General features: G+C 39.5%; 1 protein-coding gene across 4 annotated transcripts in view; it reads left to right on the plus strand.

Annotated features, from left to right (window-relative positions):
- ccdc178 (coiled-coil domain containing 178) overlaps window positions 1-17,015 on the plus strand; it is a 399,216-nt gene extending 382,201 nt beyond the window's left edge. For all 4 annotated transcript variants that reach the window (XM_043688275.2, XM_043688277.2, XM_087986447.1 and 1 more), the window contains one exon: window positions 16,336-17,015. In XM_043688275.2, coding sequence (XP_043544210.2) covers window positions 16,336-16,488 — 153 coding nt within the window. In that variant the 3' untranslated portion in view covers window positions 16,489-17,015. The remainder of the gene's footprint in view (window positions 1-16,335) is intronic.
- The last annotated feature ends 804 nt before the right edge of the window (window positions 17,016-17,819 follow it).

Genomic DNA, 17,819 nt, shown 5'->3' on the forward strand with positions numbered 1-17,819 from the left:
ATATTAAACAATTATTCCAATGCTTCTTTAATAAATATAGAATTTAAGCCCACATTTATCTGCAGAGTCTGGAACTTGTTCTTAATGTAAGAATTTTCACCTTTCCTTTAAGGGACTTAACTTACTTTGGGTGTCCAAATTTGACCACTATATCCATAGTTTGTAATTCAAATTTTCTCCTTGCAAATTAGTGGGGTCTTCCATGCTGTCCACAAACTTCTTTGATTTTTTTCACCATCTCTACAGTTTTGAACTTCTACAAGCAAGCTTATGCTTCTGCAGCCTTCTCTGCTGCCTTCAGAGAAGCTGACTTGCTCAGTCTGCCTTTCAGCTACTGAATATTTAAAGGTACACTCACAGATTGCTTACTGGAATTTTATCTTGAATAGCTGTGGTTTTGCAAAACAGAGGATTTTCTTGAGAAGACCCACCCCACTGCTAGCATATTAAATGAGACAATGATACTCACTTGTTGCTACCATGGTATATGTTGTGAAACTGTTCATTAGTACCTCTGAAGTGCTTTAGTTAGATGCATTGCCATCAATCTTTCTTCGTGGTATAAGTCTCAGATACTGAGACCAAGTGGCGAAGGATGCCCAGATGAAGTCTTCAGCATATGTGAGACTGAGTCTTGTTAAGCTAAGGAGGTTTATTACACGGCACTTAACAGCTAACTACGTTACATCAAATGTAGATGATAGTCTCTTGTCAAACTTCATGCCATATTTTAAATAAACGTCACTGTTTATGTAATGTAGCACTAGAACAACAGCAACTGAACCAGTAACAAGTGGTTAGCTCATGCCAGGGATAGTCCTTTATATCCTGATAGGTGGAGCTTTTCTCATGATTGAAGTCAACATTTTCAGGTGCTAACTATCTTATATAGCATTGCAGCTATTGAATAAAATTATTTGCTCCAGTGTTTATAATTTTAAAACTGTCTAACAATGCATTACAATTAAGACCAAGAGATCTGAAATTCGTTGACTGCCACTGGATCACACCAATACATTCATTAAATTAGGATATGCTGAATTATATGACAAATGTGTGAATCTTTCAGTTTCTCAGCTTTTATTTGTAATTGCTCTTTTCTTAACTTATATGTCAAGGAATGATGGGAACACTCTTAAATTACAGAGATCAATACTATGGATAACAAGAATGCACCATCAGAAACTAACACTACTGATTTCTGAGCAAGAAGGCATGCTTCACATTTAAAATTCTTCCGCTTTGTTGATGCAGTACTTATTTATATGTCAGAGAGAGGTCTTGCTAATTATTCAAAGTTGTAGTATAAATGCCTTCAGTCAGTTCACTGCTGGATGTAGGTTTCACTTTCAGCTTGTGACGTGGCAGGAATTTCACCTTCTTTGAAAAGTAAGCTGTATCAGTGTTTGAAATGGGGCTTTTTACAACTCATTCCCTTTCAGCATAAATGGGTATGAGAGAACAGCTGTTTCAACATAATGCAAACAGCTTGCTGTAGTAAAAAGACTCAGGTGTATAACTGTGGGGAGGGCCAAGAGGATGGAGCAGGTTGAAATGCTATGCTACATCACAATATAATGTTTAATAGAAACTAAATTGAATTTCATTTTAAGTAAGAAATCAACCAATACAACACTCTTTATCAAAGAATAATGCTCAGAAGAGTAGTTTAAAAATTTATTTTGCTTGAAGTGCAAGAGTTTCTAAAAAAATTAGGAAGAGCCTAATTCTGAAACCATGTAGATTATAATTGCATTTCAGGATTAAATGGTGTTGATCAATATTTAAAAAGGTAGAATTTAGAAACTCGTATTAAAGGAATTTAGATGATGAACTAGGGAGAAATTTAACGGCCAGCAGAAAGTTGACAGAAGTCCACAGGCTATCTGCCCAGGTCAATTTAATGACCACGCCTGATTAGTATTTCCCACCAACACCTCTCCACCCAAAAAAAACCAGGAAGAGAGGGCAACCCAGTAGCTGCCAGAGAGGTAAGTGCTGGTGCCCTGAAGAAAGTGGGATTATGGGAGAGCCTGTAAATGGTGGGCTCAAATTTTCACCATTGTTTCAGCTAAATCTGAGCCAGAATTCTGCATTGTAGATTAGTTTTATGTATAAAAACAAAAAAAAATCCTTTTGATTCTATTTGATTGAAGTTTCATAGCCTAGTAATCCATTCGTTCATTGTATTTAAGAAGTACAAAGAAAATGTCCATTGCCACAATTTTCGCAATTCAGTAAAAAAGGCCCCCTGCTATAATTGCAGTAATTTCTTGCGCAATCCATATGTTAGAACTTTTAAATATATTCATTCTCTGTTAGATTCTAATTAACAGTACCTAGTGCAATATATCAACCTATGTGGGTTTTAGATATATATTATGTTTGTTGAAAATCACATAACTGCACAACATAAAACCAGAAGCATTGTTTAGTAAAATAAATTGTAGAATACTTACTTCTTTGTCCAATAACATAGCTTCCAGAGTAATTGCAGAAGACAAGGATGAAGATATGCAGGCAGGAAAATGAAAGACTACAAAACATTGTAAAGACAATGTCTTTTTTTAATTTCTTAAATGTTTGATTGTGGACTAAATGGGAAAACACTTGTTTTAAAAATCAAGGATTGTTAAAGGATTACTACAGATTTTGAAAACAAGTAACCTGAGAGAAACTATTGGATCTCTACTGGCTCAGGAGTTGTCTCTCTACAGTAAAACTCACTTTAAGTCTGATGAAACCCAATTTATTTTTCATTTGGCAGATGCTGTAAGTTGTGATTTCTAATAAAATGAATCTCTAACTCATTTAATTAATATAAGTGTGAACCAATCAGCTTGTGCCTCCTGTAAACATGTGAAAGTGTCCAGAGAAGAAAGATCAAGAAGAAGCATTGTGATCAGTACAAAAATTATCTAAGCAAATCCTGTGAAAAGGGACCATGAACTGCTTTTTGCCCATAAACATTTTTTTTCTGTCTTAACGTGTAAGTGGATGTTTATAAGAGAGTTAAGAGTTCTAATTAATAATGTTACTGTTTACCTGTAGCTAGAAACTATTTATAATAAATAGTAATCCTTACAGAAAGTACAGAAATTTGGTCCATGGTTTCTGTCAACCTTATTTATAACGACAGATAAATTGAAGAATTTTGCATACTTTTCAAAATCTTTAACTGTTATGACTACTCTGGCAATAGTGTGACTTCATTTGCAGCGTGCTGTCCCGGTGAGGCATGATAATGTATACTTAAATACCATGGAGGAGCTCCATTCCTTATGAGTATCACAACAGAAGAAACTATTGACCTTCACAGAACAAGAATGTCTAAGGACACTCCAGGAAGCTGGTTATGGAATTTTATTCAAAAGGGAAGTTGTTGGAGATCTGATATAAAAACAAAAATTGCTGGAAATACTTAGCAGATCAGTCAGCAACTGTGAAAAGAGAAACATAGCCAATGCAGGTTGGTAGGGTGTAATATTTGGTGCTGTGGCAGTGCAGTTGTGTTTGTTGCCTATTTGCTCCTATAGGTATTTCCCTACTTCAGCTGAGGCGTTAAATGATCTATTTACCTTGGGTGAGCCCTTAGATACCCAACAATTAGCCAATTCCTGCTGCTGATGGGGCATTTCCAATGGCAGGGTAGGCTGGCATCAAGTGACAAGTTGCCAGTGAAACCTTGCAGTATTGCACCAAGTAGGAGTACAAAAGCAGAATGCCTCCTCTTAAGCACATTGTGGCCTTTGAACCCTCAAAAATATAATTTGTTTTCATTCAAGGGATGTGGGCATCGCTCACTGGGTCAGTTTTTATTGACCATCCCTAATTGTCCTTGCCAAGGTGGTAGTGAACCATTGCAGTCCATGGGCTGAAGGTTGACCCGCAATGCTGTTAAGGAGGGAGTTTCAGGATTTTGATCCAGTGACAATGAAGGATTGAAGCTATATTTCTAAATCAGGATGGTGAGTAGCTTGGAGGACAACTTGAAGGTGGTGGTGTCCCCATGTATTGCTACCCTTGTCCTAGATGATAGTTGTGTGTTTGGAAGTGTACTCTAAGAAGCCTTGGTGAATTTCTGTCATGCATCTTGTAGTTGGTACGCATCTGTTACTGAGTATCGGTAGTAGAGAGGGTGTGAATGTTTGTGGATGTGATACAAATCAAGCGGGCTGTATTATCTTGGATTGTGTCAAGCTTCTTGGTGTTGTTTAAGCTGCATTAATTCAGGCAAATGAAAAGTATTTCATCACACTATTGACTTGTGCATTGTGGGACAGGCTTTGAGGAGTCAGGAGATGAGTTATTCACTGCAGGAGATCTAGCCTCTAACCTGCTATTGTAGCCACAGTACTTGTATGGTTAGTCCAATTCAGTTTATATTCAGTGGTAACCTCGAGGATGTTGAGAATGCGGAGATTCAGTGATGGTGATGCCATTATATGTCAAGGGATGGTGGTTAGATTTTTTCTTGTTGGAGCTGATCATTGCCTGGCGCTTGTCAGCCCAACCCTGGATATCATCCAGCTCTAACAGCATTTATGCATGGACTGGTTCATATCTGAAGGGTCATGAATGGTGCTGAGAAATGTGCAATCTTAGAAATATCCCCACTTCTGACCTAATGATGAAAGGTAGGTCTTTGATGAACCAACCGAAGATGGTTGGGCCGAGAACACTATCCTGAGGAACTCCTTCACAGAGGTCCTGGAGCTGAAATCACTGACCTCCAATAACCACAACCATCTTCCTATGTGCCAGGTATGACTCCAACCCCGATTCACATTGACCTCAGTTTTGCTAGGGCACCTTGATCCACACTCCGTTAAATGCAGCCTTGATGTCAAGAGCAGTTACTCTCATTTCACCTCTGAAATTCAACTCTTCTATCGATATTTGAACGAAGATTGTAATGAGTTTAGGAGCTGAGCAGCCCTGGCAAAACCCAAACTAAGCGTGACTGAGCCGGTTATGGTGGAGCAAGTGCTGCTTGGTTGCTTTGTTGATGACACTTTTCATCACTTTACTGATGATTGACAGTAGACCTATGGGGCAGTAATTGACCGTATTGCATTTGTCCTGTCTTTCTGTGAAAAGAATATACTTGGTTAATTTTCCGTACTGTCAGGTAGCTGACAGTGTTGTGGCTGTACATGGATAGCCTGACTTATGGCTTGGTAAATTCTGGAGCACACATCTCGAAATCTATTGCTGGGATGTTGTCAGGGCCCAGAGCCTTAGTAGTATCCAATTCCCCGAACCATCTCTTGATCTTGCCAGGAATGAATTGAATTGGTTAAAATCTGTGATGCTGGGGTGCCTCTACTTTCCCTTCTCACCTGCCTCTACTTTCCTTCTCTGTAACCTGCTAAATTTTCTTCTTATAGTGGCCAGCCAGCCAGATCTCATGCAACCCCAGACTTACCTGTAAGGCTGGGCTTAGTGCGCTCATCTTCGAGGACATTTAACAGTTCCAGCAGTCGCTGCCAGAGTTACACAGCTGTGATATGAGCCAGTCATGTAAACCCCTGCACCCCTTGCATAAAACGCAGCCCAATGTTTTCATTTCGTACAAGGAGTCTTGCAGTAATTCCAGTGGATACTTATCCTTGGCCTTAATGTCTACGATACAAAATCATGTCAATTTTTGTCTGTTACCTGCTGCAGATTTCCTGATCAACACTACTACATTAGAACTCTTGCAGATGTTTTTTCCCCACAGCAATCTGTACATAATTTTCTGTTGAGACCATTAGCAGAACAATAAAATAAAATTTACTAGTATACCAATCTCTCATGTGTATCGTCTGTGAATTTCTGAGATATGTATACCTATTAGAGATACGTATACCTAATTTAGAGGTCCATGACATTCGCAGAAATGAGGACTTTGACTTAATGAATGAACTAATTGTATGTGACCATCAGCACAGAACTAAGGTATCAATCCAAAGACCCACAAAAACAATACTTGAAGCCATGCTTGTGATATAATACACTGACACTTAAATAGTTACAATAATCCCTTATGTAAGTCTAACAGTGTTAATGGACATCATAAATCTTACTGACTACCTTGTCTAATTTGTGCTGAGTTTTTATTGCATGAAACTACTTTTTAAATTCATAAGAAAGTTCTGGAGTGCACAGATGCACCTGACAAGGTTTGCTGAACCAACTTGGATGGCCATACATAATGTATCTTACAACCCACTTATGCATTTCATGTTGTAATTTCCCGCTGTTTTCACTGCCCACGTATTTTTTTTTCATTTTACTGCCATGTTGAAAAATGTCTGAGAATGCCAGTCAAAAAAAAAATTCATTTGTTCAAATAAATTTACTCCTCCATAAAGCATTGTAAGAACAAAGATCTGAAGTGGAGTAATAGAAATGGTGAAGCTTATTACTTATGGATAATAGAACATTACTGAAATGTTTTTAAAAGAGAGGATAGCAACAGGTTTATTAAAAATACTTAGAAATAATTACAATTTACTTCCTTTTTTTATCTTTTCATTTTTGTTTTGTTCAAGTACTTCAGTTTATATTGGGATTAGGATGAGTGATAAAGTCTGCATTAACACGATCAGTTAAATGACAAGATCACAGATGAGTTTGACATGAATGAGCTAATAATAATTGAAGGGGTTGACTTCTTTGTTTGCAAGAGGGTGTGGAGGGTGGGGTTGGATGGTGTAAAGCTTATATTCATTATCTGGTACCAAATTGAAATGGCCATCTTCATAGGTGACTTGTGTCGGTGAATATCAGCAACTAATTTTATGTAAAGGCATTTAAACCAAGCTAATCCTGTCCTGTTTTCACCTTACATCTACACATCTGACAATAAACAATGGTCAAGAAGGAAGAACAAGAACCTGAGGGTAGCAAGGCTAATTGTTTTGACTCTTTAAAGCCCAATTAAGATCAAAACTTTAGTAGACTAGACATTGAGCCTGCATTCAACATAGTCCAAATACCAAGGTGCATTGTTGGATAGAGTGAGAAAGCATTTGGAAACAACCTCTTTTTATGTTACTAAATAGGCTAATATTTTCTTTTCAAGTATGAATAAACAACAAATCTATTACACTAACATTTATTTTCTTTCCTGTGGCTTTTTTTTTTAGCTGTGCATGAACACGTACTGGGTCTTCTGAATGTTGCATAGCTCTCATAGAGCACACGGGCTCGATATTAGTTGTGCAGATTTATTAGTTAATGATCTATAGAATCAGAAATTTGAAATCTGAGACTTATCAGAAAATTTGCATTCATTTTGTGTTTTCTGTTTTCAAATGAAGATTGTAAAATGGGTCAGAGTGGGTCAAATTATATTCTGTGACACTGTCAAAAGTATAGCTGAGGCCTTTTGACAGTTCAGTTTATAGATTTGTTGATAGAATGTATTTGAAATAATTTTGCAGACAGTGTTTGATCTTTAATATTGAGTATTAAAACCATCAATAAAACATTTATTTTTTCCAGTTTCGTTGCAAGTATAAGTGACTGCACTAAAGCAATGAGGTGTGTGAAGCGATATATCAGGCTGTGAACTGATGCGTGTCTAGAAATATAGAATTATACTGGATTAAATACAAAGAAACTGCTCACATGTTAGGAATATTTAATAATGCAGCATAATGACCAATTTCAGCTGCTTCATAACAGCCCTTGAACTCACTCACACTATCTGGGCAAAAGGGTTGGGTAGTAGACAAATACTACCCATGCCCCAGGCTTAGCTGGATCCAGGGTTTTAGCATGCCTTTTTAATGGGCCTACTGCAATCCCAGAGAGCCCACTCTCGAGCTCTGGTGCTTCCAGAAGTGATTGGCTGGCGTCTCAAAAAAATGAGATTTCCTGATACTGAGTAGCAGTACCAATTTAGCCTGGGAACTCGTTTAGCTCAGGTGGCTGAATGCAAAGCAGTATGACACCAACAGTGTAGGGTTCAATTCCCCATTTCATGAAGGACTCTCCTTCTCAACCTCTTCCCCTTGCCTAAGATATGGTGGTCCTTAGTTTAAATCACTTTATTGAGAGAGCAGCCCTATGGTCTGGTAAGACTATGAAGACCAGCAGCCACAAAGGTAAAGGAATCCTGACTATAGCAACAACAAATTTAGCCCATACACAGCATTTTATGGCTGTAGGGTTAGAAACCCCAGATTTCCAGATCAATAGATAAAATAGATACAATTGTAACAGCATAGAAGGAGGTCATTTGGTCTGTTATATCCATTGCGGCTTTTTGTAGGGGACAAATCATCTAGTTCCACACACACACCATACCCCGACATTTTTTTCATTTTAAGACAATTAACCATTTCACTCTTGAAGACTTGAAAAGAATCTGCCTCTCAGAAAGTCCTCCAAGATTGTAAGCAGTCACTTCATAAATGTTTTTCCTCATGCCATGATAGTTTTTTACCATGGTCCTTCCATGAATGGAAGGAGGTGGACTTGGTTGAATCTTACAGTTTTTTGGCTAAGTGCAAGTTGCATTGAGCTTTTTGGAACATTTCTCATTGCAGGGCCTAATAGGCTTTCTCACCTTATCTTACCAAATGTCATTAAGTACCTACTCCATTCCATATGATGTCCTCTTGTTTGATTCCATCCGCATCCTACTTGACACTATTCATAGAATCGTAAGGCCCTTCTTCCCATCAAAACTACTCTAAATCTTCATTTATTTGAGGATGTAACTTTGAAGATGGACAAGGAAGAGCCAGTGGATGTAGTGCACCTGGACTTTCAGAAAGCCTTTGATAAAGTCCCACATAGGACATTAGTGAGCAAAATTAGGGCACATGGTATTGGGGACAAAATACTGACTTGGAGTGAAAATTGGCTGGCTGACAGAAAGCAAAGAGTAGTGATAAACAGGTCCCTTTCAGAATGGCAGGTGGTGACTAGTGGGGTGCCACAAGGTTCGGTGCTGGGACTGCAGCCATTTACAATATACATTAATGATATAGATGAAGGTATTAAAAGTAATATTAGCAAATTTGCTGATGACACAAAGCTGGGTGGCAGGGTAAAATGTGAGGAGGCTGTTATGAGAATCCAGAGTGACTAGGACAGGCTAGGTGAGTGGACGGATGCATGGCAGATGCAGTTTAATGTGGATAAGTGTGTGCTTCTCCACTTTGATGGCAAGAACAGGAAGGCAGATTACTATCGAAATGGAGTCAAGTTAGGTAAAGGGGAAGTACAATGAGATCTAGGTGTTTTTGTACATCAGTCAATGAAAGCAAGCATGCAGGAACAGCAGGCAGTGAAGAAAGCTAATGGCATGCTGGCCTTCATAACAAAAGGAATTGAGTATAGGAGCAGAGAGGTCCTTCTGCAGCTGTACAGGGCCCTGGTGAGACGGCACCTGGAGCATTGTATGCAGATTTGGTCTCCAAATTTGAGGAAGGACATTCTGGCGATTGAAGGAGTGCAGCATAGGTTCACGAGGTCAATTCCCAGAATGGCGGGACTAACATGTTGAAGGATTGGAGCAACTGGGCTTGAATACACTTGAGTTTAGAAGGATGAGAGGGGATCTGATTGAGACGTATAAAATTATTAAAGTATTGGACACTCTGGAGGCAGGAAGCATGTTTCTGCTGATGAGTGAGTCCAGAATCAGAGGACACAATTTAAAAATAAGGAGTAGGCCACTTAGAACAGAATTGAGGAGAAACTTCTTCATCCAGAGAGTAGTGGGCATATGGAATGCTCTGCCCCAGAAAACAGTGGAAGCCAAGTCTCCAGATACTTTAAAGAAAGAGATGGATAGTGCTCTTAAAGATAGTGGAATCAAGAGTTATGGGAATAAGGCAGAAACATGATACTGATTCTGGATGATCAGCCATGATCATAATAAATGATGGTGCTGACTCGAAGGACCAAATGGCCTATTCCTGCACCTATTTTCTATTTTTCATTGTTTATTGGTCCCAGTTTCCAGGACCTGACCCATAGCTTTGAATGAATGACATTTCAAGTGCTCATCCAAGAATGTTTTAAAAGGTTGTGAGGTTTCCCACCTCTACATCCTTCTGATAGTGCATTCTGGATTTCCACCATATTTTGGATGAAGAAATCTTTTCTCCAGTACCCTCTAAACCTTCTGCCTTTCACCTTAAAATTAAACCTTCTCATTCTCTTCAACTAAAGGGAATAGCTGCTTTCTATACACACAGTCCATGCCCCTCATTATTTTATACATTCCAATCAGGTCCTCTCTCAGTCTTCTCTATTGCAAATTAAACGATCTGAGCCTATTCAACCTGTCTTCATAGCTATACTGCTCCAACCCAGGCAACATCCTGGTGAATATCCTCTGAACCCCCTCCAGGGCAATCACATCTTTTCTATAGGGAAGTGACTAAAATAACTCCAGTGTCTTGTCACCAAGTCACCCTTTATTTAAACTGGGAAGCCCAAATGAGGGAATTCATATTCTGTGAGGTCCAGCTGGCCAACTTTGTTACAATCACTACAGTGATCAGAACTTCAGTCAGAACTCCAATTGTAACTGATAAAGGCAAGTGCAATTTCTTAACCATCCTTTTAAACTTCCTCCTGCCTACAGGCATCTGTGAACAAGCATCCCTCGATCCTTCCATTCTTCTGAACTTCCTAGTGTCCAACCATCCATTGAATATTCCCTTGTCTTGTTATTTCTTCCAAAGTGCATCCTATACACTGTTCAGGATTAAATTCCTTTTACCACAGATCTGCTTATCTGATCAATCTGTCTGTTTGGATCCAACATTCCAAGCTATCCTGGATCCCATTTGCTTTCACCTTCTTTAACAGTCTCTAATGTGGAACCTTGTCAAAGGCTTTGCTGAAATTCATATAAACTACATCAACTGACCACTTGTGTAAAAAATGCAATTAAATTTGTTCGGCATGACGTCCCTCTGACACAGGCATGTTGACTATTCCTGATCAAATCTTGCTTTCTAAACAGAGATTAATTCTCTCCTTCAGAATGTTCTCCAATTGTTTCCCTACCACTGATATGACACTCACTGATGTGTAATTCCCTGGTTTATCTCTAACACCTTTTTGAAAAGTGAAACCACTTTAGCTGTCCTGCAATCCTCTGGCACCTGTCTTGTGGCCAGAGAGGAATTTGAAAAATTGGGTCAGAGCCCCTGTAATTTCTTCCTTTGTCTTCCACAGCAGCACAGGATACAATTCATCTGGACCTGGTGATTTGTCCACTATTATCCACCAAAATGTCACTCCCTGTGTCAACCTGTTCAAGAACACTCATAGTCCCTCTTTCTGAATCCTATACCTGTACCTTTCTTCTCCAGAGTGAAGGCAGATGTGAAGAAGTCATTTAATACCTACCAATATTCCCTGGCTCCATGCACAGATTGCTCCCTTAGTCCCTAATGGGGCCTACTGTTTTGCTGGTTTTTCTCTTTCCCTTGATATGCTTATAGATGTAGTGTTACTATAACTACTTGCCTACTCATAGAAACGTTTAAGTTTGGAGCAGGAATAGGCTATTTGACCTCTTGAGGTCAAACAATGCCCACTCCAATCCTCTACACTGTCTCTGTGTAGGTTGCATTAATGGTCAGTGTCAACAATAGTGCCCCCCACCATACTGTTCTCTCCAACCCTCACATGCCCCTTGAGATCCTACCCCCCACCCCTGTCACTGTTCTTGTCCCGACCTCTGCAAATGTGTTGGCTTTTATACCCCGGCCTTGACATCCCCATCCTTTTTGAGCAGCAATTCCCTGACTGGTTCTTTTAGGTTCCTTAACTAACAATGGATGGACTGCTAGGATTATCTGTGGCCTAGGCCCTCACTGACTTCAGCGAGTAGCCCTTAGATGTGATTGACCAGACCCCTGTCTACGGTGTTTGCAACTCCCCATCTAATAGCTCACAATTCTGCTGATTGCTTGTGATGGCTCTAAAAAAATGACTGTACTGTACTGGGGTAGATTCCCTGAACTCAAATAGTCAAAACATTCAGCTGACCAGGGTCGAGCACTTTAACTGTGAGCAGATCCTGCCCGTGACTGATGGCACCAGTACTCCCTGACTGACAGTGCTTCCCTTTCTCTTGACTAGATTGAGGATGAGTCTCCTCTCACTTTCCCAATAAATGTGTTTGCTGTGCATGAAGCTGGCATATGCTGTAGGTGTTGGATTGATCTCACGGAGTGCTATTCATCAAGGTGACCTTTCCCTCCTTTCTCAAGGCAGATTGTCTGTGTATCTGCACAAAAGAGCAAATAAATACAGCAGTACTAATAGCCTCTGGCTCTAACTGAAACACCAAAGCACTAACAGGCATGAATGGTACGACACACGTGTCGAAACAAAGTATACAAACACTAAGAGAACAAGTAAGAAGTCCTGAGATGCAGCTCAGTCCAGTCTGTGAGCTAGGTGCTTTCCCAATGTACAAGGTGTCCTTATAGTAACCTTTCAATGCTAGTTGCCAATGTGCCCTGCAATGTGTGTCTGTGCTTCCTAATTATCCTAAGAGGTATAATGATAATTGTGAGAGATTGTTAAATATGAGATGCCAATGTCCATGGATGACTCTGTGTGCAGCAGGTGCCTCACCAGACTTCTCATCCAATTCTGCCACAAATCACTTCAGAGCCCACTCAGGGTCTCTCAGGCCCCTATAAGATTCTGTCCATCATTTCTACTTTGTCCAGACCCATAATGATCTTGAACACATTGAACAAATCTACTCGTAATCTTCCCTTCCCAAAGGAAAACATTCCCCTTAGTTGAAGCTCCTCATTCTTAGAACCATTTCTGTTCGCTGTCCAATGTCTTCACATCCTTCTTAAAATTGGACACAACGCTCCAGATGAAGTCACATCTCTGTTTTATACAGACTTATCATAACTGCTTTGCTTTTGTGCTCCATGTCACAACTTATAGAGCCCAGATTTCTGTAAGCTTTGTCAACTGACTTCTTAATCTGCCCTGACACCTTCAATTGTTTGCAGAAATGTATGCTCACGTCCCTGTTCATGCACTCTCTTCAGAATTGTACACTTTAATTTACTCTCTTAATTCTTCCTACCAAAATAAATAACTTTGCAGTGTTTGCAGCAAATTTCAACTGCAATTTATCCTCATTTCATCAGCCTGTCTCTGTCCTCCTTTAGTCTATCACTATCCTCAAAGTTCATAAAACATCCAAGTTTTATCTCAGTTGCAAATTTTGAAGTTGTCCTTGTGTCCCCATGTCAAGGTCATTAATGTAGGTCCACAATGTGGGCAACACAAGGGAACTTAAAGACAGGTAAAATTTGAAAAAGCTGACAAAACTAAGGGAGGGTATCCTAACGTGCATTGTGCATGCATTTTATTTCTGGATCATATTCATATTCTGAATAAATTTACTAATGGGAAAATACAGAACTAGCAATTATAAAAGTGACCTGACTAGCTAATGCGTGCTGTTTGTTGAAATGAAGTAATAGCTGAAAAGAAACGCAACACAAACAACAAAGGGCCAAACCCCACGTTATTAATATTTCAACAATACCTTGTATTTAAGTACTACCTTCAGCTCAGTAAACAACCCAAGATATTTAATGAAAGTGTTATTAAAAAAAATGGCATATAAGGGAATATTAGGGCAGATGACCAATTGGTTTGGTTAAAGAGGTAAGTCTTGAGGAGTGCTTTAAAAGAAGAAAGAGCAGTGGAGAGTCTGACAGGTTTAAAGAGAGATTTCCTGTGTGCAACTGTCTGTGTGAAGTTTGCATGTTCTCCCCGTGTCTGCGTGGGTTTCCTCCCACTGTCCAAAGATGTACAGGTGAGGTGGATTGGCCACGGGGAATGCCGGGTTACAGGGTTAGGGTAGGAGGGTGAGTCTGGGTGGATGCTCTTCGGCGACTCAGTGTGGACTCGATGAGCTGAATGGCCTGCTGAGTGTGTAGTGCTGGAAAAGCACAGCAGGTCAGGCAGCATCTGAGGAGCACGAGAATTGACGTTTCGGGCAAAAGCTCTTCATCAGGAATGAGGCTGGTAGCCTAGGGAGTGGAGAGATAAATGGGAGGGGGGGTGGGGCTGGGGGGAAGGTAGCCTGAGAGTGCGATAGGTGGATGGAGGTGGGGGTAATGGTGGTGGGTCAGAGGGGAGAGTGGAGCAGACAGGTGGGAAGGAAGGTGAACAGGTACGATAGGTCATGAGGACGGTGCTGAGTTGGAAGGTTGGATATGGGATAAGGTGGGGGGAGGGGAAATAAGGAAACTGGTGAAATCCACCATGGGGTTGGAAGGTCCCGAGGCAGAAGATGAGGTGGACCAACCAACTCCACCGCCCCCTGGCCAAACACTTCAACTCCCCCTCCTATTCCGCCAAGGACATGCAGATCTTGGGTCTCCTCCATCGCCACCCCTTAACCACCTGACACCTGGAGAGATAATGCCTCATCTTCCACTTAGGGACCCTCCAACCCCATGGCATCAATGTGGATTCGCCAGTTTCCTCATTTCCCCTTTCCCCACCTTACCCCAGATCCAACCTTCCATCTCGGCACTGCCCTCATGACCTGTCCTACCTGTCCATCATCCTTCCTGCCAATCCACTCCACCCTTCCCTATCACTATCACCATTGCCCCCACCTCCATACACCTATCGCACTCTCAGCTACCCTCCCCACAGCCCCACACCCCTCCCATTTATGTCCTCACCACCTAGACTCCCAGCCTCATTTCTGATGAAGGGCTTTCGCCCGAAATGTCAATTCTCCTGTTCCTTGGATGCTGCCTTTTCCAGCCCTTCACTCTTGGCTCTGATCTCCAGCTTCTGCAGTCCTCACTTTCACCTGAATGGCCTGCTGCCACACTCTAGGAATTCTATTCTATGATTCCAGACTTTAGGACCTAGATAGTTGAAGGCACAGCTGCGAATGATGGGGCAATAAAAATTGTCAAAGTTTGAGAAGCTAGAATTAAATGAACACAATATCTCGGGTGGTTGTGAGGTTGATAGAGAGTACAGCGATAAGAAGAGGTGAGACCTTGGGTAGATTTTAGGATGATAATTTTAAATTCAAGCATTAACTAACTGCTGGGAAATATAAGTCAGGATGGAGGATGGATCTTGGTGGATATTAGAATTGGGACAACAGATTTGGATGAAACTAAATTTACAGTGGATAGGATGTTAGAGGTTAACCAGAAGTTAACAAAAGCATGAATGAAGGTTACAGCACCAGATGAACTGAGAGAGAGATGAAGTCAGATAAAGTTGTGGAAGTGAATCTATATGTTCTTAATGATGGGAAGAAATAATGTAGTTGAAAATTCATTTTAGGTAAAGTACAGCACCAAGGTTGCAAATAAATCTGTTTGGCCTCAGAGAGTTGTTAGTGTGAGGGATGGGATCAGTGACTAGTGATGGAGTTTGTGATGATGAATGCAGACAATAACTTTGATTTGTTCAAAAATTAGTTACAAGAAATTTTTGCTCATCCAGTATTGGATGTAAAGCAAGCAGTCGAACATTTTTTGACCTGCAACTCATAATATCATAGTTCTAAAGAAAAATTATACCAGATGCAAAATATAAACTCTGTTTCTCTCTCCACAGATGCTGCCAGACCTGCTGAGTTTCTCCAGCAGTCTCTGTGTTTCTTTCAGATAATCATACTTGTTTGTAATGTTGTAATAAAATCAAGTTGTAGTGCAAACTATATATTTTTTGTTGTCTGTAAGTGATGGTAATTTTTATATGACCAATTATTAAAATTGCGGTTAATGTATTAAAAATATTAAATATACATTAAAATTGCAGTTAAAATGTAAAATTCAGTAATTTCACATTGATTGCAATATGAAACCATCAAAACTCCAAATGGGAATTCAACAGAAGTTCTTCACAGGAAGGAAATTGGAATGAGTGATGCTTTAGCCAAGATCTTTTCAATGGTGCAACATATTTTATAAGCTAGAATATGCAAATAAATGGGGGAAAAATCAAAGTTATACTGTGATAAAGATTTGAATTCTATCATTTGTGAAATGGTTCATGTTACCTGACCTTCAAGATGAGGTTACATACTTAGTCACAGGTCTTTTTTTTCTCAAATATCTTCCAATCACTCCAACCCAAAAAAGACAGAGAAACTATCAGACTTTTGATTTATTGTGTCTTTTCGGTTCTGCTTTGGCTATAATGAATCTCCATGAAATCTGCCATGATGTAAAAACCGAAGAAATAAGTTATTATGTGCTTTTTAAACTCTATATGTTTAATGTGATAATGATGTTAATTTCTTAATAGGCATTCATTAATGACAGTTTTTTTTACTGTAAACAGGCAAAGATGTCAAAATCCATTCAGCGTATCTCTGCTTTTCTACAATCTTTGGCAGACTCCTGTGAGACAAAGAACGACACAGCAAACAAACACAGCAAGCAAGATGGTGTAATCAAAGACAAGAAAAGTCAAGCAGTTCAAATAACAGTGTAATTGGACATTCACCTGTTTGCCATTTCACACTTCCATGGACTGCAACTCAGTCACCTCCCAGCATGCTTTGTCTTCTTTTACTTACAGCAAATCCATAACAATGAAACAGGTGACTTTCATGCTGCTGTCAGGAACAATCTCATTTCAGCTCTGGGTGACTGATTGCAATTGGCTTTGCCTCATCTGATAATTAATCTATGTCACCATTAATTGGAAGAGAGAATAATTACTGGCGATGTTGACAGTGACTGTACGCTTCTCCAGATTTCTGCCTATTGCTCAGGCCTAACTAATAACTCTGCAGTTCATCACTGAAACTTTACTTTATACATGTTGTAACAATCTCTGTAGACATGTAATGTTTTTGCATATGCCCGCTAGGCCCTTTGTTATCACTTGTCAATAGTTTTGAATTCCAAAAGCTGACTCCATCTTAGCACTCGTTTGTATTCTGTCTTAATTTTGTGGAAGTTTAAAGTTTTCAATGAGCTGGAGATGAATGATTAATGAATAAATCCAAATGCTTCATTTTGTCCATGGATCATTAGTCAAGTCCTTTGTGTTAAAGACCTGAGAAAAGGAGTGGAAATTATTGAGACATTAGCCTGAAGCAATCTCGAGGTAAATATTATGCAAAAAGAAAAAAAATGTTTGGTGCACATCGTATAGCGATCACTGACCCTGTGAGAACATTTTTACAAAGTTTTACCTCATTTTACCAGCCCTTATATGGCGTTATTTGCTAGTTATTATTTTATAACTTAATAATACTAATAATGCAATAACCCTGAAGAACAGTCCAAAATAAAGCATTTTCCATTCTCTGAAGATGTTCACAGTACATCTGTAAAACAAACAAATAATACTTTGAATGCAATGGGGTTTGAGTTTATGGACTTATGTACTCAATGACATAATCATGTAAAATTGGTCAATATAAATAACAGACATAGAAATATCTGCAAGCCGAATGAAAATACATTAAAGGTCAGCCAGCATATGTAAAGAGAAAGATTAGGTTAGCATTTTGAGGATCAGATCCTTCTCAAACATTATTTTAACCATTGCATTCCCAGACAAAAATCAAGCACCCCATTACTTCGAGTGTCACAAAGCATCAAATTCTCCAAGTTTACTGCCATTAAACAGAATCAAAAAATCAATGCAATAAAAGAAAATGAAAAGTTGTTTTTCTCATTCTCAGGATATCCTAAAGCACTGCACAATCATTGAGATATTTCTGAAGTCAGTGTTGGATGTGCAGGCAAAGATAACTGCTAGTTTGCACGTGACAAAGCCCACAATCCAATAATTAGATAATGACTGGTTAA

The sequence above is a fragment of the Chiloscyllium plagiosum genome, unplaced genomic scaffold, assembly GCF_037043375.1.
Source record: "Chiloscyllium plagiosum isolate Xiang-an unplaced genomic scaffold, Cpla_swu_hap1 HiC_scaffold_4, whole genome shotgun sequence".
Lineage (NCBI taxonomy): Eukaryota > Metazoa > Chordata > Chondrichthyes > Orectolobiformes > Hemiscylliidae > Chiloscyllium > Chiloscyllium plagiosum.